At 41.7% G+C, this 27,725-nt stretch overlaps 1 protein-coding gene across 1 annotated transcript; it reads left to right on the plus strand.

The window, feature by feature from the left end:
• The first annotated feature begins 7,090 nt into the window (after positions 1 to 7,090).
• On the plus strand, positions 7,091 to 27,688 carry CACNG8 (calcium voltage-gated channel auxiliary subunit gamma 8). Its single transcript, XM_032237772.1, has 4 exons — positions 7,091 to 7,340; positions 12,882 to 12,965; positions 22,301 to 22,441; positions 26,969 to 27,688. Exons 1-4 carry the CDS (start codon positions 7,118 to 7,120, stop codon positions 27,613 to 27,615), a joined length of 1,095 nt encoding a protein of 364 aa, XP_032093663.1. The 5' UTR covers positions 7,091 to 7,117; the 3' UTR covers positions 27,616 to 27,688.
• Positions 27,689 to 27,725: the final 37 nt, after the last annotated feature.

Below are 27,725 nucleotides of genomic sequence, written 5' to 3' on the forward strand. Positions count from 1 at the left end.
ATAACACTTCGAAATATAATCTAACCAGTTTGGGGTTCCATAAACCACTTAGCCACATAAATCCTAATCAGGATTAATACAAATCAAACATAGCATATTTGAGAATGCGTCTACTAGAGTTTTACATGATTCAGGTATATACAAGCATAGGGTTCAGTTTCGGAAATCTGGTAGGGGAGTGTCCCGAAAAAGTTAAGGTTTCAAAAGCATTTGTAAATCCCTAAGATTTAAATTCATTTTTTCCCAGTTAGTCAAGGTTAACTGGGGGGAAATGAATCTAAATCTTGGGGATTTGCAAATGCTTTTGAAACCTTGACTTTTGGGTTATACTTAATGGGTTATTTCATAGATAGCAAAACTAGCCAAGCTGTATTTATACAGTAATCTAGGTTGCATCTTGCACATAAGAAAGAAAAATGGCAGAGGCTAAAGTATAAATTCAGTTCGAAAATGTCTCCTTTCTTGTTTGACTTCCACTATCAATATTCAGAAGTGATGTACGCATCTAAAGTTTAACAATCTTCTTGCTGCTGTTTTTAGTTTCAGAGAAAAGGAATAGCCAAGAAGACTCTGGGTATCCCTGAAGGACCACAAGGATGGATGGAGACCTAGAGAGGGACACTTAGAGAATAACAGAATGAGTTGGAAAAGACCTTGGAGGTCTTCTAATTCAACCCCCTGCTCAGGCAGGAAACCCCTATACCATTTCAAACACATGGTTGAACTATCTCTTCTTAAAATTCCAGTGTTGGAGCACCCATAACTGGAGGCAAGCCATTCCACTGATTAATTGTTCCATCAGAAATTTCTCCTTAGATCTAGAAGTTAAACATAGAGTGACAACAATGGCTACTAGCCATGATGGCTCAATATTAATTTTGGGATCAGAGCATCTCAGCTTGAAGTAAGCTTTCGGAGTACATGAGCAGGAGGATGAGTTTGTATTGATGTAACGGTACAGAACGTGAGAAAGACCTTGAGAAAGAGGGCAAAGAAATGCTACCTAGGGAAAGGTCAAATAAAAGAGGACATAGCCCACCGCTGCATAATGGATGCAGAAACAGCTCAGAAGGGATCCTCCCTGACTTCTCAAGCTGTAAAGGGGATTGCGAAAGACTTGTACTTTCAGGCTTGCAAAATTGATGTCAGCCTTCCTGGGTAGCTCAGACAGGAAACATGACCAGATGAGCTAATTCTACTTTACAATAAGGCTAAATTAACATAACTTTGCAGGTCTGAAAGTGCAAATCTTCCATCATCTCCTTTACACCTAGGAGGCTAGGGGAGGGTGTCTTGTAAACCCTTTTCTCTGCCCATTATACAGCTGCAGGCTAAGCTCTCTCTTATCTGACCATTCCCTAGGCACCATCCCACTATTTTAAAATCTTTTCTCACCTATCATTACAATGTCCTTTCTCCCTGTAAGCTTCTGCTTGGAGGCTGGACTGGATCCTGGAGAATGATATGAGAAGGAGAGGCAATGAAAGTTCTTTCCAAGGGTTCCCACACCCGATAGCCCCCAAAATGCCAATTCAAGCTTCTCCCTCTATTTCTAATTCCTAGAGAGGGAAGGAGCTAGAAAACGACCATATGGATTTTAATGTTTGCATACATTTACATCCTGGCAGGTTTGCAATGTGTTCTAGTGTCTGGGTGATATTAGAGAGAGACATCAACTGATCACTAAGTACAGTACAGCCAGAGGAAAACGCCCAGTTTTTAGGATTTCAAAAATGTTTGCAGATTCATGTCTCATCATTTGGGGTTCTGCTGAGGTAGAATCCAGAGTAAAAACTTTATATAGCTGGGGTTTCTTTTCCTTTTAGGCTGTGAACTCAAGTGATAGGTTTATGCTAAAAACATAGCATTTAAGTTGTCTCATATGCTGTATCTTCATCCTGGAATGTTTTATATTCAATTTCTTCTTCAACTGTAATTGTAAGTAAGGCATCTATTACATGGTGTGTTTGCTGTGTCTTAGATCTGATTTTCTTAACAGCTCTGCTTCAAAATATGTGACTTAATAGTACTGAGAGTTTTTACCATGAAGTATATAAGCACACTGATGCTTATTTCTCCTCATGGCTGTTCTTTAGTTAATTCCCGAGCTTGTCAAAATACGGTTATAACATCATCTAACATACTATGAGAACAAGCAAGGTAATTAAAACTTAAATTTCTGCAGAAATGACATATCCCCCCCAAAAAATATAATTATCGTAGCTTCAGATCTATTTGAGGTTGATGTAGAAACAGAATAATTAGAAGCAAAAATTTTACTGTATATTTCCCTAAAAGGCAATCTTAGGTCCTGTCATACTACATGAGAAAAGTAAAAGTCTTTACACGTGTAATCTCAGTTTACTATAATTGCAAAAATGGATTGATGTGGAAATTTCCACTTTTTCCAATGTATTTTGTTATTGCTTGTAAGAAAATAACAGGGAAAAAATAATGAAATGTAAAAATAATTATAATGCAGATACTGTACATACAAAAACTAGAGATAGTGTTTTTATATTTAAAAAAACAGGAAAAAAGATAATAAATAAAATAATAGTTATATAATACAGATCTTACATCCAATTTGTTTTTAAGCCTGAACAGCATCATTGTATAATACTGTATAAAATAAATAGTATTGTATAATGAACTTGAACCATTGTATATTTAATTTGTGCATTTAACTCATATTTTGCTACAATAGATTCCATTCTTAACCATGGGTAGTCTTTAAACCAAGATGTTCTTAACCCAGAAACTTGATGTACATCAATATAGCAATTAACAGTTATAATGCTGTATTATAGAATTGTAACTGGAAATTTCCACTGTTGTAAATATAATTGGAAAATATTATTATGCTCCCTGACATTAGGTTAATCTTCTTTAGATAAGTAGACATGTGTAGTAATTCTGTATAATCTGTGATGAAGAAAAATATTATGTGCATGTCAGAGACGTATTCCTTCTATATTACTTTAGGTTTCTTAACTAAGGGCCATTTTTTACTTAAGCCTAAATGATGTTAGATGGGTGATACTATGAAAACACGATAAGATACTAGATTGGCAATATCTTTTTTTGCTAAGTGCAAGGTGTTTCTTTTGGCCAGTCCCCCCCTAATGCTCTATAGTATCTTTATCGTATCAACTAGCCATTTTAAAGTGATATAAATTCTACCATTATTGGTGTTAGTTGCTAGTGATGGTTAGATGTATAGAAGATGTTATATACTGCAAGTAAGGTAACCTTTATCTCTCATCTCTGGCCAACACAAATTTAAGCCATCCTTTGATTTTCTAGGGTTAAACTAGTATTTCCCCTTATTCTAACATTGCCCAAAGGTCTATACAGATATGTAAAATCTGGTAGGTTTTCTCACCTTTTATCTTGGAGAGAAGACTGATGTCTGGATGGGAAGAGGGGTAATAGTGCAGACAGCAATTCTCAATGTTGACAGCAACTTTCAAAGTAATACAATTATGAGATACACTTTATTTTAAAAACAGATCTATAGAAAACCTTCAGGCAACCAGCAGGATAAAGCCATAAGCCTTGGTAGTTATAGCTCACTAAGTCATTGTTCAAACTAACCATCACAAACCCCAGTTAATGTTAATATGGCTGAGATTTTATTCCCACACCAAGAAAATCAGAAGATAATTTTGTGCAGGAACCCAATTCTTGATTGTATTAATGATTTGAATTGTTGTTTCTTGGGTGCTTGTGTTGTAATTTTTATAGTGTTGTTCTTGTTTTCATTTAAATTCTGTCCACTGAGATCAGTGGCTATAGAGATAGGGTGGATAAATAAATAGTAAATCCATTTCTCGATAAAAATTTTTTTATAAATTTATTTTACTTTTGGATATAGTGATTTCTTCAACCTATGAAATAATCTAATCTGGTTAATTTCCTTCTGTAAGCCAAACTGGACTGAATGATATGAATTGTGTGAGGTTTTCCTTCAGTGAGGCTTACAGAAGGATATTAAATGAAATATAGGAAAATTGCAAGGCTATTTAATCCTGAGTCTTATTTCAGGAAATAAGTGAAAAGAAGATAAAGTCACCAGTCCATCAGTGGTGACCAATTGCAAAGTATTGGCAATTTGAAAAGGAAAACGCAGGATAGATACTTCTGTTGATTCATTTTAAACATCAGTTTGTCAGCTTATTTGCATGAAACAAAGCATTTAGATTTATATATCGCTTCAAAGTGCTTTACAGTACATACTCTAAGTGGTTTACAGAGTCAGCATATCATCCTCCAACAATCTGGGGGCTCATTTTACCGAGCTCAGAAGAATGGAAGGCTGAATCAACCTTGACCCAATCAAGATCGAACTCCTGATTGAGGGCAGAGATAGCCTGTAATACTGCATTCTAACCATTGCGCCACCACAGCTCTATAGAAAGAAAAATATACCATATTGTATTTTCCTTTCTACAGCCACATAAATATAATGGAGAATGTTGGGAAAAAATCCAAATAGGAAAATATAAACTCAAATTCTCATCAACAAATATGTTAAATATCATAACTTCCTCTCCATTATTGCTCCAAATGGTTACAAGTGTTGGTCAGCACAGTCAATGGGGGCCACCCAGACCGAAATCCCTACTAATGAAATGTGATTTAGAAATCTTGATTTGAGAGCATCCATCTTTGTATTTATGCAGGGACTTTTCTGCAGTGGCACCAAAACCATACAATTCCCTCCTGGCATAGTTTTTAATTATCCTTTTACATGCCATGCAAAATCCATCCCAACATTCTATTATTTTTGTGCTTCTTAATAATATTTGGGATACTTTTAATTAGCTTTTGTGTTGCATTTATTTTTACTGCCTGGTTCTACTGCCTACCTCTACAGCTTGTATGACTTTTCATTCTAACGTTTTTCTACAAATCAAACTACAGGTAGTCCTCGACTTACAACCATTCATTTAGTGACCATTTGAAGTTTCAATGGCATTGAAAAAAGTGACTTATAACCAGTTTTCACACTTACAACCATTGCAGCATCCCTATGTTCATGTGATCTAAATTTGGGTGCTTGGCAATTAGCGTCGATTTAAGGCAGCTGCACAAATCCTGTGTGTGTGTGTGTGTCATGTGATGACCATTTGCAACTTTCTCAGCCAGCTTCCAACAAGCCAAGTCAATGGGGAAAGCCAGATTTACTTAATGACCATGTGATTCACTTAACCTCTGTAGTGATTCGTTTAACAACTTTGGCAAAAAGGTCGTAAAATGAGACACAACTCAATTAACAATTGCCTTGCTTAATAGTGGAAATTCTGGGCACAGTTATGGCTGCAAGTTGAGGACTACATGTACTAGCAATGAATTTAAATCATAATCTTATTTATAAATAAATAGTGTTTAAAAGGATCAGGATCAGAGGTGGTATTCTGCCAGTTCGCCTGAGTTTGGGTGAACTGGTAGTGGTGGTGGTGGTGGGAGGCTCTGCCCACCTGCCCAGACATCATCACAGACGCTCTGCGCATGCGCAGAAGGTTCTGCACACATGAATGCTCCCGATTCCAAACCAGTAGTAAAAGTAAGAGCATTTCATGCCTGATCAGGATGCCTGTAGTTAGCACTGCAGCAATGAATGGGGTAAGAACTCTTTCTGTATGAGAATCTCTTTTATACTCAACTCATTATTTTTCTTCCTTTTGCCCCATTTGCTCAGAAATAATATTGGCTGACTGCTTATCAAGTGGCAAGCAATAGATTTATCAATTGCTTAAATCAAGGCAAGCTTCAACTTGAAAAGCCACATCTGGAATTTAGGGTGTCTCATATTTGGAAACCCATGAAGTAGAGATCAGGCAAAGAAAAGAAAGAAAGGAAATCAACCAAATAGACATAACATAAGGATATTGGGTGTATTCTCAGTCATTTCTGAAAACTTCCTGAAGCCGTAGATTAAGGGTGAATGAAAAAATTTAGCAGACACCATGAAGTGTTTTTGAATAATTATTTTTTTCCATAGAGCTTGCAAAGGTTCTTCAGTAGACATGAAAAGAAATCTAAAAGTTATCTGTTCCCTCTCCCCCTTCTTCCTGCTACCAAATCTTAGTGACATGCTAGATCAGTGTTTCTCAACTTTGGCAAGTTGAAGATGTCTGGACTTCAACCAGAGGTCGGTTGCTCCCGGTTCGGCCCGGATCAGGTGAACCGGTAGTGGTGGCAGCGGGAGGCTCCGCCCACCCGCCCGGATGCTTCTGCACATGAACAGAAGAGGCACACATGCATGAGCGCATGCAAACCGGTAGCACCAGAATTTGCAACCCACCTCTGACTTCAGAATGTCCAGAATTCTGGGAGTTAAAATCCACACATCTTCAATTTGCCAAGGTTGAGAAACACTGGGGTAGATGATTCATTAGCTTTCCGAGAAAGTAGGCTTCCAAAACCTGTAGTTCATATCTAGATATTTCATGATAATCATCTGGTATTCCAACTGTAGATGTCCTGTGGTTACTTTCCAGCTGTTTTTCCACTAGTTCTTCAGTATTTTGACAGCAGTGATCTGGAAGCTCCATCTCTGCGAAGATTTCCCAACATATCATAGTCTGCTGAATATCCGACCTTCATCTTCCAATTGTGTCCTCCACAAATCTCATCGGCCTCATTTTTGAAAATTTCTTCATACATTATCCATATGCTTTCCTAAAATTCTTGGAAGTTGTTCAGAAACTGCCTCTGATGTTCCCGTATCTTCTTTGAAACCTCTCTTGAAGTCCATCTGTTCTCCTTTTCTGAAGAGGGGGCACCCAAGATACAACATTTCAGAAGAAACCCAAAGGAAACTTCCACCAGCTTAATTCGCAGGAATCTCAAGAGCTTTGCAGGCGTTGCTAAGACAATCTTCCTTAATCTACTCCGTATTCATCACATTCTTCCAGGCAAGAGAAAATTCTCTCTTCCTCTCATTTCTCAAAAGAATTTGTGTTCCAGATCCTGCCTACTGGAAGAGGAGATTAGATACAGTAGGCAAAACATCCATAATCACCACTGCCTCTGCTGCTTGCATTTGTAACAACTGGCGTCGTTTCTTACCGCCAAGCTGGAGTCACTTAAGCGCTGGAATGAAGAGAGGATGGTCTGGTGTGAGAAAGGTGTCCAGATTCTACTCACAACTGTGGGGGCCTTTGCTGCCTTTGGTCTCATGATCATCGCCATTGGCACAGATTACTGGCTATATGCTCGTGCCTTCATTTGCAATACCACTAATATCTCTACTGAGGAAACGCCCCAGAAAGACAAAAAAGATCCTGGAGGACTCACCCATTCAGGTCTTTGGCGGATATGCTGTTTAGAAGGTAAGTCCAGGGGCGGGTTGCTGCTGGCATTACTGCCAGTTCGGCACACAAAAATGTTTGCGTGCACGTGCTCCGCTTTACTCATGCGCACATCAAATGCACTCTGCATGTGAGCACATCTGCACCTAAAAAGATCTGTACATGCGCACAACGTTAGAAAAGGAGAAAAATTAAATTTCTGCAATGAATATCGTTCTGTGCATGCGCAGAACCGAAAATCATGATGCCACTGCCAGCAGCAGAACCAGTTCGGGAGTGTGAGAGGCTGAGTTACTACCTACTTGGCCGAACCAGGCCAAACCGGTAGGAACCCACCTCTGGGTAAGTCATCCACTCACTGAAACAGGTTCAAGAGAGAAAACGTTCTAGAATTGTCAAAAAGCAAGTTTAGGTAGACATGAGGATTACCACAAGATATTACAGTACCAACAAAGAATATTTGTAGCTCATTGTTAAGCTCAGGGATCCTTGGTGCTCTCTGAGCTTGGTTGTTTTCTTGCAGATGTTTCATTACCCAAACTTGCTAATATCATCATCATCATCATCATCATCATCATCATCATCATCATCATCATCATCACTATGACTGCTAGCACTGATGATGAGAGTACCAAGGACCCTTCATATTACAGTACACCAAACATGGAGCAATTAATGGCCAGGTTCTCCAAGGAGACAATTTATTTACTAGAGAATTTAGCCAAAAAAAGAGAAAGACTAGAGGCAGAAGACAAGAAACTACAAAAGCTTTAAACACTGCAATTATGCACTGATTAGCTGGTGTAAAAACCAATATTGCTTCCACACTGGGAGGCATTGTTTTCCCCTAAATTAACTGAAAGCAGAATTAAAACAGTAGTTCTATTTTACATTTACCCTAGTGCCATATTATGCAGCAGAGCTTGTGTTCATGAGTTTCTATAATATTAAGTAAGTTTGAGTCAGCAAAACTCTCCAGCATACCTTTAATTAGAAGTTCCCACCTCACATCTCCTGCTTTTAATTGCATTCTATACTGTACAACATCAGCATAATTGATGAATCCTCATAAATAAATTGGGTCTTGTTCCTCATGGGATAAGAGAATTTAAATAATTACTTTTTTTTCTACTGAGACTTTTTTTTTTTACTATACGAACATAAAAGAAAAAGAGGAAATCAGTAATCAAAACTCCTAGAGTTCAGGGGAAAGAGAGACTGATTAATAGACATCTAAATTGCAGTTCCATTTGGAACAGGAAGCAATCAAGCAGTAACCACAAGGAGGAAGTTTGCAATTAAAGGCACAATAGTTTTGAAAACCATCAATAATGCTTCTTGTAATCCACATCAGGGAAACTGCCCCAAATTGTATTTGATTCCTGGGAAAAGATGGAAGCTCTGAATAAAGATGGGTAAATTAACAGAAAACATCTGACAACAACAGGTTGCCAATTACCACCATCTGGATTGTCAGTAAAATGCAACTGAACAAATTCCAGATTCTAGCATAGAACATGGCTTAATTACAACTGATGGAGAAAAGCCTTTGGTGAGAGGTAGGTTTAATAGGATGACGGTTCAAATATTTGTCTCTTGCAATGGAAAACCAGTTACCATCGTTCTGCTCCAATCTGCCATCTTTTAATACAATTTAATATAGTCAAGGAAGGATGCTCAGTGGGTAAGATGCTGAGCTTGTCAATCAGAAGATCAGCAGTTCAAATTCCTAGTGCCGCATAATGGAGTGAGCTCCTGTTACTTGTCCTGGCTTCTGCCAACCTAGCAGTTCGAAAGCACATCAAAAACGCAAGTAGAAAAATAGGAACCACTTTGGTAGGAAGGTAACAGCGCTCTGTGCGCCTTCAGGGTTTAGTCACGCCAAGTACATGACCACAGAGACGTCTTCGGACAGCACTGGGTCTTCCGGCTTCGAAATGGAGATGAATCACCGCCCCCTAGAGCTAGAAACCAATTAACAAGTATGTGCAGGGGAATTTTTACCTTAATATAGTCAAGCAACCCACCTCCACCCCCCCACCCACCCCAAAGATAGCCACGATGAGATGTGGAGATTGAACTACCAGTAGGTTGCTGAGATCATCAAGGACGCTAGTTCCCCATGCCTGCATGCAGGTGTTTATTCATAGGGGAAACTGCTGAGATGATATTACAGAAGTGATCTGACAGGGAATTCTTGTAGATACCTTTGAATCTACAAGCCAACACATTTTGGCTGTTATGACAGGCATTATACTAAGTATAAATATGTATATGTTATTCATATAAAGCACTGTCTTGCTCTTGAATTCCTCACCTCACCTACATAAGAGGAAACAGGCTGCCACATTGCCCACACACATATCTACTTTGAGAGAACCTGTGTTTTCACCCTGACTTTGCCTTTCAATGTTCTGAGCCTTCATAAGGGTAGAGCCAGTAGTTTTTTTTCTATTTTCCTTTTAGTCATCCCTCTGCTGTGGGGCAAATCCATTTCCTCCAGAATGGACGTAATTCCCTGATTAAGGTGTTAAATCAATATACCCTTATCTGGTACAGGTAGTCCTTGACTTACAATCATGACTCAACCTGGAATTTTGATTGTAAGATATTGTGGTTATAAGTCAAGCCATCACGTCACCAGACTGGATGATGATGATGATGATGATGATGATTATTATTATTACATTTTTTTCAGGGGTTGTTAAACAAATGACACAGTCCTTAAGTGAAAACATTTTCTCCAATGGGCTTTTATTTTATTTTTTTGCCAGAAACTGGAAGTAAATGCTTAAACTGGCAAACAACATCACAAATCATGGCCACATAACCTGAGAACTGCAAACAGCAGTAAAGGGAAAAGCTGTTGCCAAGTGACCAAGATACAATCACATGACCATGGTATCTATGGAGATTCTCAGTCATCCAGGTCACGGTGTCCCAAAGGTGCTTTTTCAAGACTGGACTTTCTGGTTTTTATTTGAGATGTTTCGCTTCTCATGCAAGAAGCTCTCATCCAAGAAGATCTTCTCAGAAGTGAATAAACTTCTTGGATGAGAAGCAAAATGTCTTCAAAGAAAAACCAGAAATCTAGTTCAATGGAAAATAATGGTGAAAAAAGTAAAGTTCTACATTTAGGCAAGAAAAACGAAATGCACAGGTACAGTATATGTGGTGCCTTGCTCAACAGTAGTAACTGTGAGATAGATCTTGGAGTCCTAGTGGACAACCATTTAAATATGAGCCAGCAGTGTGCAGCAGCTGCCAAGAAAGCCAACACAGTTCTAGGCTGCATAAACAGAGGGATAGAATCAAGATCACACGAAGTGTTAATATCACTTTATAATGCCTTGGTAAGGCCACACTTGGAATACTGCATCAAGTTTTGGTCACTACAATGTAAAAAAGATGTGGAGACTCTAGAAAGAGTGCAGAGAAGAGCAGCAAAGATTATTAGGGGACTTTAGGCTAAAACATATGAAGAACGGGTGCAGGAACTGAATATGTCTACTTTAATGAAAAGAAGGACTAGGGGAGACATAATAGCAGTGTTCCTATATCTCAGGGGCTGCCACAAAGAAGAGGGAGCCAGGCTATTTTCCAAAGCACCTGAGGATAGGACAAGAAGCAATGGGTGGGAACTAATCAAGGAGAGAAGCAACCTAGAACTAAGGAGAAATTTCCTGACAGTTGAACAACTTGCCTTCAGAAGTTGTGAATGCTCCAACACTGGAAGGTTTTAAGAAGAGATTTGATAATCATTTGTCTGAAGTGGTGTAGGGTTTCCTGCCTAAGAGGGGGTTGGGCTAAAAGACCTCCAAGGTCCCTTCCAACTCTGTTATTCTGTTAGTATTCTGTTAATTTCCTCTTGAAGAAGCACCTTTTGGACATGACCATGGTGTGTCTGTGCATGAGTGCAGCTGTCTAACTTTGAAAATGGGGCATAAATAGCTCTGGGGATGTCTGTTGTAACTTTGACTGGTCATTAAGCAGCCAGCCTATAAGTTGAGGACTATCTATTCAAGTGTTGTTTTTCACTTCTATAATCTTCTAGTTGACATGGCTTATGTCTACAGGAATCGAAGGTCAATACCTTTGGATGCTCTCAAGAAGGGGAACATTTAGGCATATCACAAAGGGATATAGTTCTTACCGATCAAATGTTTTGGACTTCCATGCCCATAATCCTTTGCTTCTGGTCACTGTAGCTGGACTAATGGGTATTGACATTCTAAACATCTGACAGGCATAGGATACCTTCTCCCTTCTTTTCCTTCTCCTACAAAAGATCCAATCACTAAATATGGCATTTCAACAGTTTCCCAATTACATTAAGAAGCACTTATTTAATCTGGCTTGTTAAATTATTTTCAGTATTCTACAGTCCCTTTATGAATACATGCTTTAATTAGGGTTTTACAACTTTGGTTTTGCATTTGTTGTAGAAAAAATCTTGCTGGCTTTTAGCTAAAAAGGGGGTACTTAAGCCATTAAAAAACAAGGCCTTTAAAAGAAGCAAATTAGATACAGTACCGTAAGTTCCACTAGTTGCAGCTTTGAATTTAACATGCTGGTTGGCCTCCAGTTGAGGAGGGATACAATAGACAGAGTGTGATCAATACAATTTCAGGAATTGATTAAATAAAACACTCAAGTATGGGGTTGTAGTGATTTCTTCTTCTTTTTTTCAAAACACTAAATGGAACTGCAGCTCTATCCTTTCTTGTGAAAAGAGCCGGAAGGCATTTAGGGGCATAGAGGTTTTGCTCCATGACAATACCGTCATAGCCATCTAACCTATAGAAATTCTATCCCATTGCCTCTCTGACATTCAGCTAAGCATCTGTTACCAGCTCCAGTCCTCCAGGCATTTCTCTAACCCCACCCTAAAGCCACCAAAGTTAATCACCTGGAACCTTTAAGTCTTCTTTTCAAGTCTTCTTGCGAGTGGGCTCAGCAACACTTAAAGGTTACGGATGCAAAATTGGTAGCACACGTATACTACACACTATATAAATCTTATTCCAGCACCCACTGACGATATAGCATGTGTTTTTCAACCTCAGCCGTTTTAAGATGTGTGGATTTCAAGTCCCCAGAATTCCTTAGTCAAATTCCCTGGCGGTGGGATTCTGGGAATTGAATCCACACATCTTAAAATTGCTGAGGTTGAGAAACATTGAAATAGCTGACTGAAAAGCTCATCAAAAAGGATTGTGCTAAATACTAATTGTTCCCGGTGTCACAGTCAAACATTGCAAGGGCAGTAGGGTAGCTGGGATAGCATCTAATAGTAGAGGCCTAGCATGAGGTATAGATCATGCCAGGACATCAGCGTGGCAAACTAGCCTAAGATGGTTCAGATGACCTTCTGTAACTCAATGACCTCCAAATATGGGGCATGCTGTTCCCATCATGCTGAGAAATGCTCTTATAAGAGTGGGAATGAGATGGAAAGTAGCATCATTGGCAATCCAGCAATGGGTTAATTTCAACATCATGCCAACTAACGCTGTGCTCTAATCCCCAAACAGCTGGTAATTTGTCTCTTCCTGTTTGCAGGGTTGAAGCGAGGAGTGTGTGTGAAAATCAACCATTTTCCAGAGGACACAGATTATGATCACGACAGTGCGGAATACCTCCTACGTATGTATAAATAGGTGGCTTATTCATTCTTGTGTCTTGGCCTCGGCAATGCCCTGTCACCATTGTTCTTTGAAATGTATGGATTTTTATGGCATCCCCAGCATAAGGAAAGGGCGGTGTGGCAGCTCAGCAGTTAAGATGCTGGACTTTTCAGCTGGAAAGCCAGCAGCCCAGGTTAGAGACCCTAGCGCCATGTGACGGGGTGCGTTCCCATCCTTGCTCCAGCTCCCTTGCGCTCTACATGGGACAGCCCTTGAAGAGCATTCGGAGACTTCAGCTCGTCCAGAATGCAGCCGCGCGAGCAATTGTGAGTGCACCTCGGTACACCCACGTTACACCTATCCTCCGCGAGCTGCACTGGTTACCGATTGGTCTCCGGATACGCTTCAAGGTGCTAGTCGTCACTTATAAAGCCCTTCATGGTATTGGACCTGGGTACTTGAGAGACCGCCTTCTGCCAATTACCTCCCACAGACCCATTAGATCACACAGAGTGGGCCTCGTCCGGGTTCCGTCTACCAGCGAATGTCATCTGGCTACTACCCAGGGGAGGATCTTCTCTGTGGCAGCTCCGGCTCTTTGGAACGAACTCCCCGCAGAGATTCAGACCCTCACCTCTCTCCAGGCCTTCTGAAAAGCCGTTAAAACCTGGCTGTGTCGGCAGGCCTGGGGTCGATGAGTTCCCTTCCCCTCTCGAATTGTGTGGCTGTTGGTTGTTTTTTAAATGCCCTGTACCTTTGTAGTTTTTGTGTTTTTCCCTTCCCCTCCTTCGGGTTTGTGCGCTGCCCTGAGTCCCGCAGGGAATAGGGCGGCATATAAATAAAATGAAACTCGAAACTCCCGTCAACCTAGCAGTTCGAAAGCAGGTAAATGCAAGTAGATAAATAGATACCGGTTCTGTGGGAAGGTGACTAGAGCTCCGTGATGTCATGCTGGTCACATGTCTGTGGAAATATCTTCGTAAAGCACTGGTTCGTGATCTTGAAATGGAGATGAGTACCTCCTCCTCTCTATGGTGGGATAGGGAGAGGGCGCTCTCCATAACAACAAGCAGAGTAAAGTCCGCAGGGCTAGTGAGCCCTTACAGATGTATTGGTTTCCTATAAAAGGGATGCGATTTTTGTTTTAGTGGTGAAGGAGTGAAGATGTCTTTGGAGACTGTCATATTGCAGAGAAGGATCCTCTTTTGAGGCTAGGAAATGCCTGGCAAAGCAAAAAGAAATCACAGCAGCATAGATGCAGCTTCTTCAAATTTCTGAGTACTCTAGTACAATTTCTCATGGGACTTCTTCTGCCACCACCCCCACCCACCTTCCATCAGCATCCCCCTGCCCCCAAATAACGAAAGTAGGGCTGGCGTCTTCATTATGTGAATTACGCTCCAGAGTAAGGCGTCCAAATTACGACCATTGCCAATGGCCATTTAATTGCTTTCTGTATGCCAAAGGACAAGGGGAAGATCCATATTGCTCCCTTCTTGGTTTCCCTCCCTTTCCTGCAGTCTTCCAATATTACAATTTTACCTCCTGGTCAAAAAGCAAAGTACATCAATATTTGCAGAGGAAGTTAACCTATGGTGAGGTCAGTGAGAGATAATGTGCTTACATAGTCAACTGCAAAAGAATAATTATTTTAGGCTATTGACCTAAGAGCTAAATTCCAGATTCTGCCCCCCACCCCCCCAAAAGCAAGACCTTGTATATTGCCAGATGCGGGACAAAAGTTACCCTTTTCCATCATATCTATAAAGAAGCTGTATAACAATAAAAGGCAATTTTTATACATTCTAAAAACACATCTCTGTATCCAAAACAACAGCATATACCTGCAGAACACAATCAAAACAAGCATCAGTTATAAGAAACATCTGGTTGGGTATATCAGAAGCCTGCTTATGTGCAGTAGTTTCACAACTGGGAAAGTTTTCTTTAAAACTCACTTTTTGTTTTTGGGTGTGTCCCCCCCACTCCCTAAATGCAGAAAAGTGCTTGCTAGATCCTCCTTGGAAAATAATTCAACATCTGTGATTGTTGAATCATAGGTTGAGTAAAAAAGAATTCTGATTTTTTGAGAGGGGAATAAATTTGCTCATAAGAACTTTACTAATGATGGATCTTAAGGCCTGTTTTCTGATCCTAAGTTTAATGTCTAGGCAGGTTTGGGTAAATAAATGGGGTAAATAAATTTACACTTTAGCAATTATTAACCCGTATTCCACTGACTTTACCTTGACTCGGAAGCTAAGCAAGATCAAAGCTAGTTAATACTTCAATGTGACCTAGACAAGGAAGTTGAAACCATTTCCAGGAAGTGCCTGCATCATATCTTTTCTGAAAAATGCCAAGAAAATTGGGTGGTTTTATTCAACAAATCACCAGGAGTTGAGCTTCTCTTATCAGAGATGTCACTTTTATTCACTATTTATGCAGGGGGAGGAATATAACATTCACGTAATATAATCAATATTATTCTACCTGCTAGTGAATCTTGTTTATACACATTGTTTTTACAAAGCTGCATTTAAAATGCAGTTTAAAGAGCATGTCAAGTTTTCAGGTAACTACATATAATCCTCATTTTACAACCACAATTGGGACCAGAATTTACATTGGTAAGCAAGACAGATTTAAGTGGGCCATGCTCAATTTTACGACCTTTTGTGCCATGATTGTTAAGTGAATCACTGCAGTTCTTAAGGGAATCTTACGGTCACTAAGCGAATGTGGTTTCACCCATTGGCTTTATCAGAAGCCACCTTGGAAGACCACAAGATTACAGGAGTCCTGGAAAGCTCTTTGCTGGTTGTCAATCACCCTAATTTTGATTATGTGACCATAGGGATGCTGAGACAGTCCTTAAGTTTGAGGACAAATTGTTAAGTCACTTCAATGTTGTTGTAACTTGAAATGGTCGCTGAATGAATGGCTTTAAGTCAAGGACTACCAGTAATGGATGGGAGACCATTTTCTCTTAATAAGGGCACTGTTGAGAAATCTGCTTCAGACAGAAAAAAAAAATACTGAAGTCCAAAGGGAATATAACCCCATCCAATTAGGTGGCTTCTTGTTGTGGTGATGTAACATTATCCCCTATACAGTTCCAATCCTGAAGATGCTCAAAATGTTGAAAACCAGGCTGTTTCCCAAGGATGTATGAAGGGTAGGGACTCAGCCGCTATGGGATGTTATCCAGTTCAGTTTTTGTCTTTGTGCTGTGCATCTTCTTGGTTGTCTCCTGCTTTAACATTGTAATAGAGCCAGAGACTTCTAGAGTTTGGTAGTTTCTAAATCAGCATATATAATCTCACCCATCCATCCATTTATCCGTCCATCCAATCAATTTAGAGCAGTGTTTCTCAACCTTGGGAATTTTAAGATGTGTGGACTTCAACTTCCAGAATTCTCCAGTCAGCATCGGAATGCTAGCTGGGGAATTCCAGGAGTTGAAGTTCATTCATCCGAAAGTTCTTAAGGTGGAGAAACACTGCTCTAAATTGGATGGATGGATGGATGGATGCATGGATGCATGGATGGATGGATGGATGCATGGATGGATGCATGGATGGATGCATGGATGTATAAATTGATCAATCAGTGGATCAAACAATGGATCAATCAATGGATCCAATACAACTAAATATATCCACCCACACAGTGCTTTGCAGAGGCAATACTTTGATCACTGTGGGAGACACCAAAAATTGGGGATAATTAATAATTGCCGTTATTGCTTGCATTTCAGCACAATTACACAGAGAATGCCATGCACAAAATTCCTATATGTTGTTGGAAAATATTCAGCTCATTTTCATGAAAGCCAACATAATTATAATGTAACATAACATAAACCAATCGAACAGCTTGTCTTCAAAAGTTGAGGGAGTTTCATCACTGGAAGCTTTCAAAAAGAGACTGGACTGCCATCTGTCAGAAATGGTGTAGGGTCTCCTGCTTGGGTGGTGGGGGGGGGTTGGACTAAATGACCTACAAGGTCCCTTCCAACTCTGTGAACCTGTTAATTCTTCTTTCCCATACATTAATAGACAAATCAAACCACAGCCATATTTCAACTTTTGTAGTACAAATTTGCACATCGAATCAATGTGAATGTTCCTTTTTTTTTTTTTTAAGATTCATCACGAAACAAGATTCTCTAGATTTAGGAATGAATGCATAAAATTGACCTACAATTGAAATAAGAGTGTTGTGGAGGCGGAGCCTCCAATGGCGTCTTCGTTATGTCCCTTCCTCTATTTCATGCAACAGTTCTGAAGTCAAATTTTGATTTGCTTCTTGGTCAAGCACAGGGCTCCCCTGCCTGTGGGTCAGACAGCAACTGAAGTAGACATAAACCTATCTAATGGAAGAGCCAGTTTGATGTTTTGGTTAAGGCACCATGCTAGAAACCAGGAGACTGGGAGTTCTAATTCTGCCTTTAGGCACAAAGCTATCTAGTTGGCCTTGGGCTAACCATTTCTTCTCAAACTAGGAAGAAGGCAATGGCAAATCACTTCCAAAATCTTGCCATGAAAACAGCAGAAACTAGTCCAAGTAGTTGCCAGAATCAGCACCAATCCCCCACAAAAAAGCCCCCAAAAGAAATCCATCTAATGCCTTAGGCCAGTGATGGCGAACCTTTTTCACCTCGGGTGCCAAAAGTTTGCGGGGCCACCCCCATGGCTTTCTTTGAGCCTGGGGAGGGTGAAAACGGCCTCCCCCACCCCCGGAGGGACTCTGGAGGCTGGAAACGGCCCATTTTCCAACTTCCAGTGGGTCCGGTAGATTCATGTTTCACCCTCCCCAGGCTCCAGAGGCTTTCTAGGAGCAAAAAACATCCCAATATGCAAACTGGAAGTTCAGGAAAAAAGTCCATTCAGGGAAGCCTCCGGAGGGTGAAAATCGGCTGGAAATCAAGTCCGAAAATCAGCTGGCCAGCATGTGTGTGTGTGTTGGAGCTGACATGGCAACACCTTGCATGACCTCAGAAATGACTCCAGGTGCCACCTGTGGCCCACATGCCATAGGTTCTCCATCACAGCCTTAGACTATGAAGAAATCACAAAACAATTCAAAAGTCTTGGGTTCAGAGCTTAGAGCAGTGATGGCTAACCTTTTGTCCTTGTGTGCCGGAAGAGCCCACACCCATAATGCAATGCGCACACAACCACCCCCGCATGGCCTCCCCCCCTGCACATATGAGTGTGACCCTCTCCATTGCAGTTCGTTTTGGGTCTAGCAGGTCTCCCTGAAGCCTCCTGGGACCAAAAATGGGGCATGGGAGGGGAGGATGCACCCTCCCTGCAGCCCATTTTGGGCTTAGTAGGCCTCCCTGAGACCTCCTGGGACCAAAGATGGGGCAAGGAGGAGGGAGTGCTGCCCCCCACGCTACCCCCCATGCACCTGTGCATGCATGTGCATCTCTTGCTGCGCGGCAGAGACCTGAAAATCAACTGGCTGGCAGGAGGTATGCGTCATGTACGGTGGATTTGAACTGGGTGACGGCTAGCATTTCCGCAGAGAGGGCTCTGTGGGCCACCTGTGGCAAACATGCCATCACGGGCTTAGAGCATCACTTGAAGAAGGAAACAATAGGTCATATTCTGCTCCTGGACACTAGCATCACTTCCCTGGTCAGTTTATTCTTGTGGTGGCAAGGAGATAGAAGGGAAACAAGGCCATCACTAGCCCATCACCCATAGACTAATAATACACACAAGAGACCCAATCTGCATTTTCCCTTTCCATACTAAAGAGAATCAAGGTGTAGAATGCTGAGTTTTTTCTTCATGCTTTCCAGTTTTTACTGGCAAAATTCACACAGGTAGTCCTTGACTTATAACCACAACCGAGCCCCAAAATTTCAGTTTCTAAGTAAGACATTTGTTAAGTGAGTTTTTCTCCATTTTACAACTTTTCTTCCCACAGTTGTTAAGTGAATCATAGCAGTTATTAAGTTAGTAACACAATTGTTGTGAATCTGGATTCTCCCTTTACTTTGCTTGTCAGAAGGTGGCAAAGAGTGATCACATCACCTGACCATGGGAATGCTGCAATGGTCATAAGGGTGAAAAAAAGATCATAAGTCATTTTTTTCAGTGCCATTTTAACTTTGAATGGTCACTAAATGAACTGTTGTAAGTCAAGGACTACCTGTACTTTCCTAACACTTGCTGCATACTGTTATTCAAGGCTATCTCCATAAACCTTCTACAGCTATAAAGAATAACCTCCCCCATCTCAGTATTTTCCATCTGTCTTAATTGCCAAACCAATCTGACTCTCTACAGTAAAATCTGCTGATTTAATACTGTGTGTGCTTTCCCCCTATTATTCTAAATTGTTTAAAAACTATTATGTGTGTCATTATTATAATCCTAGGATCCTTTGAAAAATCCCATAAAAATGGTGTTATCTATATTCTACTAATCCTTTCCTGTCTCTTTGTCTGCTTGTAACCTTCAGTTAGCCCAAATGGTACATCATAGTGCAAAAATATTTGAATCGGGTACCTCAAGTCCACCAACTTAAAGAATGCATACAAAATCTGGGACTCATTACTCCTATGTAATTGAAATTTCAAGGATCTTCACACTAATTGTTTTCACAAAATTGTGACTACTGCAGTGTGGACGGAGTCAGCCACAGCTGTGTGATCATCATTTCCAAATACTCATTGCCAGCTGCCCATAAGGAAGATCAATGGGGAAGACAGCAGGAAGTCAGAAGTCATTCCTGCTCCCATTTTTTTGCTTGTCTGTGGTCATTCTGTTTCTCAGTTTAAGGAAATATCTCTGAAAAAATAACCCAGTGGGTTGTCCAGTTAGTTCTAAAATGCAGACAGGGGTCTTGAATCAGAGAAGTAAGAGTATTTACGGATTTGGCTCAGCTTTTTCTGAATCTAAGGAATTAGGATGTTTGATTCCATTAACACTATCTACAGGTTTAAGTTTTGTTCTGTCATGTTTTGAGAATTTCATTTAGTAACGATCTCAACAATTCAGTTCGCAGGATTCTTTTGGATATAAAAGGCTGGGGATGTAACCCTGAGGGTTTTTTCTCACTTGACAAATTTAAACAATCTCCATCACTCCTGTTGCTGGCAAGAACATTTACTAGCATAAGCTGGACAGCCTCTGTTGCCAATTCCTGTTCTGCCACAGTAATGCAGCTGGCAAATGGAGCTGTTTTGTATGGTTATTGTGGGCCAAAATTAGGAAAAAGGGATAGTTGGTGTAGCGATTAAAGGCACCCAGTTGGGGACGGGGAACCTGGGAGTTCTAGTCACACCTGAGGCACAAAACCAGCTGAGTCACCTTGAGGCAGTCCCTCTAACTCTAGGAAGGAAGCAATGGCCAACCACTCCTGAAAAACCTTGCCAAGAAAACTGCAGGACCAGCCAATGCCCCCCCTCTTTCTCTTATCAGGGATCCAAACTTATCCAACTAAAATGGACTAAAATTCTTATCATCTCCAGCTACCATGAATAAATAATCCAGCACATGTGAAGAACAGGTTGGGGAAGGATCCCCAGTTGGTCTGTGAATGACTGGAAATTCACAAACAGCAAGCCAGCTCGCTTACTTGCATGTTAATTATTTAAAAAAACGAATGTTTCATTAAGTGTTACAATTGTATAAAACTAGATTATTCATACAAAAGGCAAAATGCATTAACCTGAATGGAGACCTTTTTGCCCTGTGATAAAACTCAAAACCACATCCCAGCAGTCACAACTATCCAGATTTAGAGTAATCTTAATCAGGGGTAGGTTCTGGCAGGCACTACTGCTGGTTCGCTCATGGGGACACTGGGTGTGTATGTGTGTGTGTTTGATGGGCACTGCATGCACGCACAGTGCAATATTGTTCTGTGCATGTGCAGAAGTGAAAAACAAAATGGTGGCACCTATGGCGTTGCCCAGAGAACCAGTTTGGGGCTGTGGCAGGCCTCGGCTGCTCCGGTTCCAGTGACCCAGGCCGCCAAACCACTACCGGTTCAGCCAAAGAGGTCCGAACCAGTAGGAACCCACTACTGATCCTAACAGAGTAACCACCGGTTATGATTCCAGGGTGAAATAACATTTTCCATATCAAAAACAAGTGAGCAGACAGTTTCCACCACATCATCTGACTATCTGAATATCTTTACCAACCCATGAAATACAGTACAAAAAAGAGAGTTTCAAGTCAACTTTGAAGATTTAGTTTCTCATTAACATTCAGTTATAAGGTCCTTACTATTCATTCCTGTCTGGCACAAGAAGGAATAAAGATTGTTTGTAACATCCAGTGATTACTGTACAATATTATGAACATCCAATCTTTTTAAAAAGGCATTTGGAGATTTAGAATACAAAACTCAATGTCCCTGGATTTTTGTCATCTTTTCACAGAGACTCCGTAACTATGCCATGTGTGCTTGGGGCCTGCCCTGTAAATGAAACAAGCTTTATGGAGACCATAGTTAGCTCAGGAATATTTGATGTAACAGCCCATGTAAGACACATTTTATAGTGTATTGATTGATATAATGAACTGGAGTTCATTGAGGGCCACATCAGGATTGTGTTTGACCTTGAAGGACCAGGGTGGGTGTGGCCAGCTCAATGTCACTCTTCTCAAGAGCACCTGAAAAGGCCCAAGCGCTTCGCCAGCAAAAATGGGCTCCTGAGCGCCGTTTCTGGCTGCGATAGCCTCTTGCAAACCTGCGGGAGCTTGGGAGTGCCACCCGCGGCCCTCACGGGATCTGTTTTCATCTGCGATGGCCTCCTGTAACCCTCTGCCAGCAAAAGCAGAGCTTGGGATGGCTGCATGCAGCCCTCCAGAGCTTCATTTTTGCTGGCAGAAGCACTGCATGTCGATCCTTTGCTGTTTCTAGGGTGGCTCCATGGGCCAGATCTAAGCATCCCGTAGCCCAGATCCGTCCCCCGGGCTTTGAGTTTGACACCCCTGGTGTAGTTCATGAGGACTGCTCCAAAGGGCTTGTGCAGACTCCATGCTTTAGTGTAGGAGTGGGGCCCTTTTATTAGTTGTGGACTTCAACTGCCTGAATTCCTGATCCAACCCTGCTAGCTCAGGAATTCTAGGAGTTGGAAGTCGATAAGTCATAAAGGGCCACCTCTGCTTTAGCATTTGTAGACACTGATAACCTGACAAAAATAAACTTACTTGAGAAAATGCACAGAATATTATCCAATAACATGAATAAGACTAGCTCAAAATTGTCTCTAGGTTGCCAATTTCCCATGCGTAAAAAATTTGCTATGGCATGTCATTTTATATTCTTCTTTTCCTTCCTTCCTCCCTCCCTCCCTCCCTTCCCCTGCTCCCTCCACAGGAGTGGTACGAGCCTCAAGCATCTTTCCTATCCTAAGTGCTCTTTTGCTGTTGCTGGGTGGGTTCTGCGTAGCTGCCAGCCGTGTCTACAAGTCGAAGCGCAACATTATTCTAGGTGCTGGCATTCTGTTTGTTGCTGCAGGTAAGTTCTACAGTGGGGATAATACAGGTAGTTCTTACCGGACCTACGACCACAATCGGGATCACAACCTTAGTTACTAAGTGATGTGGCATTAAGTGAGTCCTCGTGTGATTGTGTCCAATTTTACCACCTTTTTCACTGCAATTGTTGAGTGAATCTGGCTTCCCCCGTTGTCTTTGCTTGTTGGAAGCCAGCTGGGAAGGTTGCAAATGGCGATCAAATGGGGAAAATGCAAACATCATAAATACATGTTGTTGTTTTTTTGCCAAGCAACCAAATAGCAATCATGTCACCTTTGGGACATCGCAATAGTCCTTAAGTGCAAGGACCAGTTCCAAGCCATTTTTTTCGAACACTATCATCACTGAATGAATGGTCGTAAGTCGAGGACTGCCTGTACAGTGAGTAGATGCAAACTGTCCTTCTCTGGATCTCTAGAGAGATTAGTGGCATAGAGAGTTTGTTCATCAGGACTCTTGTCTCTTGAACTCAAATGCTTCATCCTTGTAACCCACCTCTCCTGATCCATGACTCGCTTTGTACAACTTCATGCATCCTTCTTCAGCTTCACAACTATCACCACTTTTCTTTCCTGGTTGTGTTCTGACCACAGAAAACCAGAAATGTAATTGGCAATTCTTGATTGCAGGCTTGGGTCTGGAGTGGGGGGGGGGAGGGGGAAGCCATTTTGATTTGATATGCTTTCCTATGTGTCTATGGAGATTCTCAGTCATCCGGGTCCATGGCTGTCCCAAAGGTTTTTTTTTCAAAAGGCAACTGGACTTTCTGGTTTTTCCTTGAAGATTTTTTGCTTCTCACCCAAGAAGCTTCTTCAGAACTGAAGAAGCTTCTTGGACGAGAAGCGAAACGTCTCCAAGGAAAAAACGAAGGAAAAAAGCACAATTGGAATATTCCTGTTTGTCATAGATTCCTTTTCTGCGCGATATGGAAGGGTTTCGAATTGTATGTCCTGGTTTGCAACATCTCTAGAATGTCTTATTAGCAGGCCTAACTTTAGCCAGAAGTACAAATGTTACAATATAAATGCACTACAGAGCCTGGTGGCTTTACCATATGAAGGGGGTAGGCCCATGTGTCGCATTATTTCATGCACATAGACATGTCAAGTTTTCTCCATCTTCCTGCTCTTTATTTATTTACCGTTCATCCCTCTTATGTACGTCTATTTATCTATTTCTTCCTTTTCCAGCCCTGAAAATAAGGTAAGGATTTTAAATGACCTCCAGGCCCTTTCATTTTCCTACTCCTCCCATTGTATACATCCAAACGGTAATGAATTTTCTATCTTTCCACTCAAACAGCCCTATAATCAAAATCTGCATCCTGGCAGGACCCAAGGGAAGCCAGGATCTAAAGTCAAGAAGTACCAAATACCAATAGAAACCGCTGATGCTTCAGAATCAGAGGTCTTGAAGGAAAGTAGTTTGTGAAGGGCCCTTGATGCATTTTGAGCTTGGAGCTTTTTTTTTTTTTTGCAGATGTTTTGTTCCCCAGCTAGGTAACATCATCAATCATGCAAACCCCACACCCTTCTAGCACTGATGACGTTACCTAGTTGGGTAATGAACTGTCTGCAAGAAAGCAACCAAGCTCAGAATGTATCAAAGACTCCACAGTCCAACCCTGAGCTACAAATATTATCTTCCATCAGTATTTCTTTCTGAATAGAGGCCTAGATCTCACTATGTGTGTGAGAGAGGGAGAGGGAGGGGGGGGGGAAATGTGGTTTTTCTCTGTCATCTAGGGTAGGGTGTGCAAGCTGTGACCCATGGTTTAGAGGTGGATTCCTACTGGTTCGGCCCAGTTTGGCCAAACTGGTAGTGGTGTGCCAACCTGGCTCTCAGAACCCGCAGCGACCCAGACTGCCCACGCCCCCGAACCGGTTTCCCAGCCGCCACCACCATCTTTTTTTTTAAAGTTCTATGCATGCGCAGAACAATTTCCATTGAATTGCACATGCACACACATGCAGGTGTAGAGAACAAACCAGCAGTAATGCTGGCTGAAACTCACCCCTGCCATGGATCATATTTTTTGTACCTTTCGAAACTTCTCAGGTTGCACTACCCAAATTAGTGGGAAAGTACCAATTATACCAGTGCGCTCTTCAGCTTTTAAGAAAAAAAAGGTAAAATCAATGTATTATACTCCCAAAAGGCTTAGCAAAGCTATTTTTACTTTAAAACAAAAAATAAAAACCAGTTCCCTCCCACTGAAGAGAGAGAAGAAAGAGTTTAGAAGTTCTTGTCCTATCTCTTAAAGAGATGGTTCTCAGCTGCCAATACAAATGAAATAAAATCAACAATTGCCGGAGATGCTGTAATCTGAAGCAATGCAGCTATTGTCCTGCCATTGAATCTTTTGACCACAATTAGGATTAGAATTTCCATTGCTAACCAAGGCAGTTCTTAAATGAACTGCACCCAATGCTATGACCTGTTTTGCCATAGTTGGTAAGTAGATCACTGCAGTTGTTAAATGAATCATGTGATTGTTAATCGAATCTGGCTTCCCCCATTGGCTTTGCTTATTGGAGGTCAACTGGGAAGGTCGCAAACGGCAATCCCACAACTCTGCAACACACGTCAACTGTCGTAAGTACATCCCAGATGCCAAGTACATCCCTGAATTTCGATTACGTGACTGTGGAGATGCTGTAATACAGGGAGTCCTTGACTTACGACCACAGTTGAGCCCAAAATTTCTGTTGGCAAGTGAAACATTTCTTAAGTGAGTTTTGCCCCATTTTACGACCTGTCACGCCACAGTTGTTAAGTGTAGCAGTGCAGTTGTTAAGTTAGTAACATGGGTGTTAAGTGAATCTGGCTTTACTAAATAAAACAATGTAAGTCGTAAGATACAAGCAACGAATTTATATAAAAAGATAAGGACATAGGAAAAATGAGAAGAATAGTAATGCAGCTCTACTAAGTAGTTTGACAGTGTTGTAGGAACCGGTTGTTTAGCAGAGTGATGGCTGGAGGAAAAAACTGTCCTTATGTCTACTTGTTTTGGCATGCAATGCCCTATAGCATTGTCTTGAGGGGAGAAGTTGTCCAGTATGTGAGGAGTCTGTAGATATTTTCACAGCCCTCTTTTTGGCTCGTGCAGTATACAGGTCCTCAACAGAAGGCAGGCTGGTAGCAACTGCTTTTTTTCTGCAGTCCTAATTGTCCATTGAAATCTGTCTGTCTTGTTGGGTTGCAGAGACAAACCAGACAGTTGTAGAGGTGCAGATGACAGAGACAATAATTCCTCTGTAGAACTGAATCAGCAGCTCCTTGGGCAGTCGGAATTTTCTGAGTTGGCGCAGGAAGAACATTCTTTGTTGTGCTTTTTTTAATGACTTTTTTATGTTAGGCGTCCATTTTAAGTCTTGAGATATGATAGAACCTAGGACTGTGATGGTGAACCTATGGCAAGCGTGCCAGAGGTGGCACACAGAGTCCTATCTCTGGGCATGCACACCGTTGATAGCTGCTCTTCTGGGTTCTGGTGCACGCATGCACACGCAAAGACCAGCTGGCTGGCGCACATGCACGTACTGGAACCTGAAAGAGGAGCTGGCCGGCATGCGCATGCACATGGGGCAGCTGATCTTCCAGTTTCCGGCACTCCCACACAAACAAAGACCAGCTGGCCGGCATGCATGTGTGTGCCAGAACCCAGAATAGCATCTGCTCTTCTGGTTTCGGCACTCGGTGATGAAAAGGCTGGCCAATACTGGCCTAGAAACCTGAAGTATCTACTATTAATAATTGATAAATGTCTAGTATTGTAAGTAGTAGTAGTAGAATGGGAGGGGGGCTCCTCCTAAAATCTACTATCATAACTCACTTTTTTTCAGTTCCAGTGTAAGTTCAAATGGTCATTAAATGAATTGGTGTGAGTCAAGGACTACCTATAGTTGTAAATGCAAAGACTGGTTGCAAGTCTTTTTTTTAAAATGCCGTTGTAACCTCAAATGGTTGCTAAACAAATGTTTGTAGGTCAAAGACTACCTGTTTAGGGTTCTTCCTCTTTCTCGCTCTCTTTTTTTTAATCAGTCCATCGTCAACCTCTCCCTGTCAGGCCTGGAAGCCGTCTTTTAACTTTGGGACTTCTGATCTGCCACATTTTCTATTGCGGGAAACTGGGAGGGGGGATTATACAGAGCATGGGTGATTTGTAGCCATAACAACATTCTTTCTCTGAAAATCAAGGCTGTTTTGCCCTGCAGCTGCGGTGAGGTGACTGGGAGGCATTTCCAGTTTTAGAGGGTGCCTGATTGGATCCTGTGATGGACATGTGGTGCTGGGCAGGGAATTGAACTTTCTTTTGGGTGGAGAAAATCTGGAAACTTTCAGATTTGGGTTTTCCCAGATGTGCCAATATGACATTTCTAATAAAATGGAACTTTGAGGAATTTCAGGCCTCAGAGTTTTCATTGGGGGTGTTACTTGGAACCCTGATGCTCTCAGTCTCTCTCTGTGTGTGTCTGTCTCTGCCTCTCTCTCTCACATACAGGCCTCAGTAACATCATCGGCGTCATCGTCTACATCTCAGCCAATGCTGGTGATCCCGGCACAAAACGTGACGATGAAAAGAAGAGCCACTATTCTTACGGCTGGTCCTTCTATTTTGGTGGCCTTTCTTTCATCCTGGCTGAGATGATTGGCGTTCTGGCGGTTAACATATACATTGAGAAGAACCGCGAAGCCCATTGCAAAAGCCGCACAGAACTCTTGAAGAACCCTTCTTCCTCCTCCTCAGCCATCTTACGCCTGCCCAGTTACCGTTTCCGATACCGTCGCCGGTCACGTTCCAGCTCCCGCTCCACTGAGCCCTCCCAGTCTCGAGAAACCTCCCCCGTTGGCCTGAAGGGCTTCCCTTCCACCGACATCTCTATGTACACACTGTCTAGGGACCCGTCCAAGGCCAACGTCAGTTCCCTCTATGGCGGTGCCAGTGAGACCGCCTCCACAGGGGCAACGACCTCCGGGGTGACCTCCGGGACTGGCGGAGGATTCTTACAGTTGCACAACACCTTCCCCAAAGATCCTGGAGTGACAGTCACGGTGACTGGGCCTGGGGTAGCAGGAGCCACTGGTACCCTGGGTAAGGATGCCTCCTCCAACACCAACACACTCAACAGGAAGACCACGCCAGTGTAGGGATGGACCTAAGAGAGGAGAGGGCATGGGAAGGAGAAAAGGGGAAGAAAAAAAAATACTGTTCAGAGGACATCAGGCAAGTCAGAATGTTGAGAAGCGAGAAATCCATC

The sequence above is a fragment of the Thamnophis elegans genome, chromosome Z, assembly GCF_009769535.1.
Source record: "Thamnophis elegans isolate rThaEle1 chromosome Z, rThaEle1.pri, whole genome shotgun sequence".
Classification (NCBI taxonomy): Eukaryota; Metazoa; Chordata; class Lepidosauria; order Squamata; family Colubridae; genus Thamnophis; species Thamnophis elegans.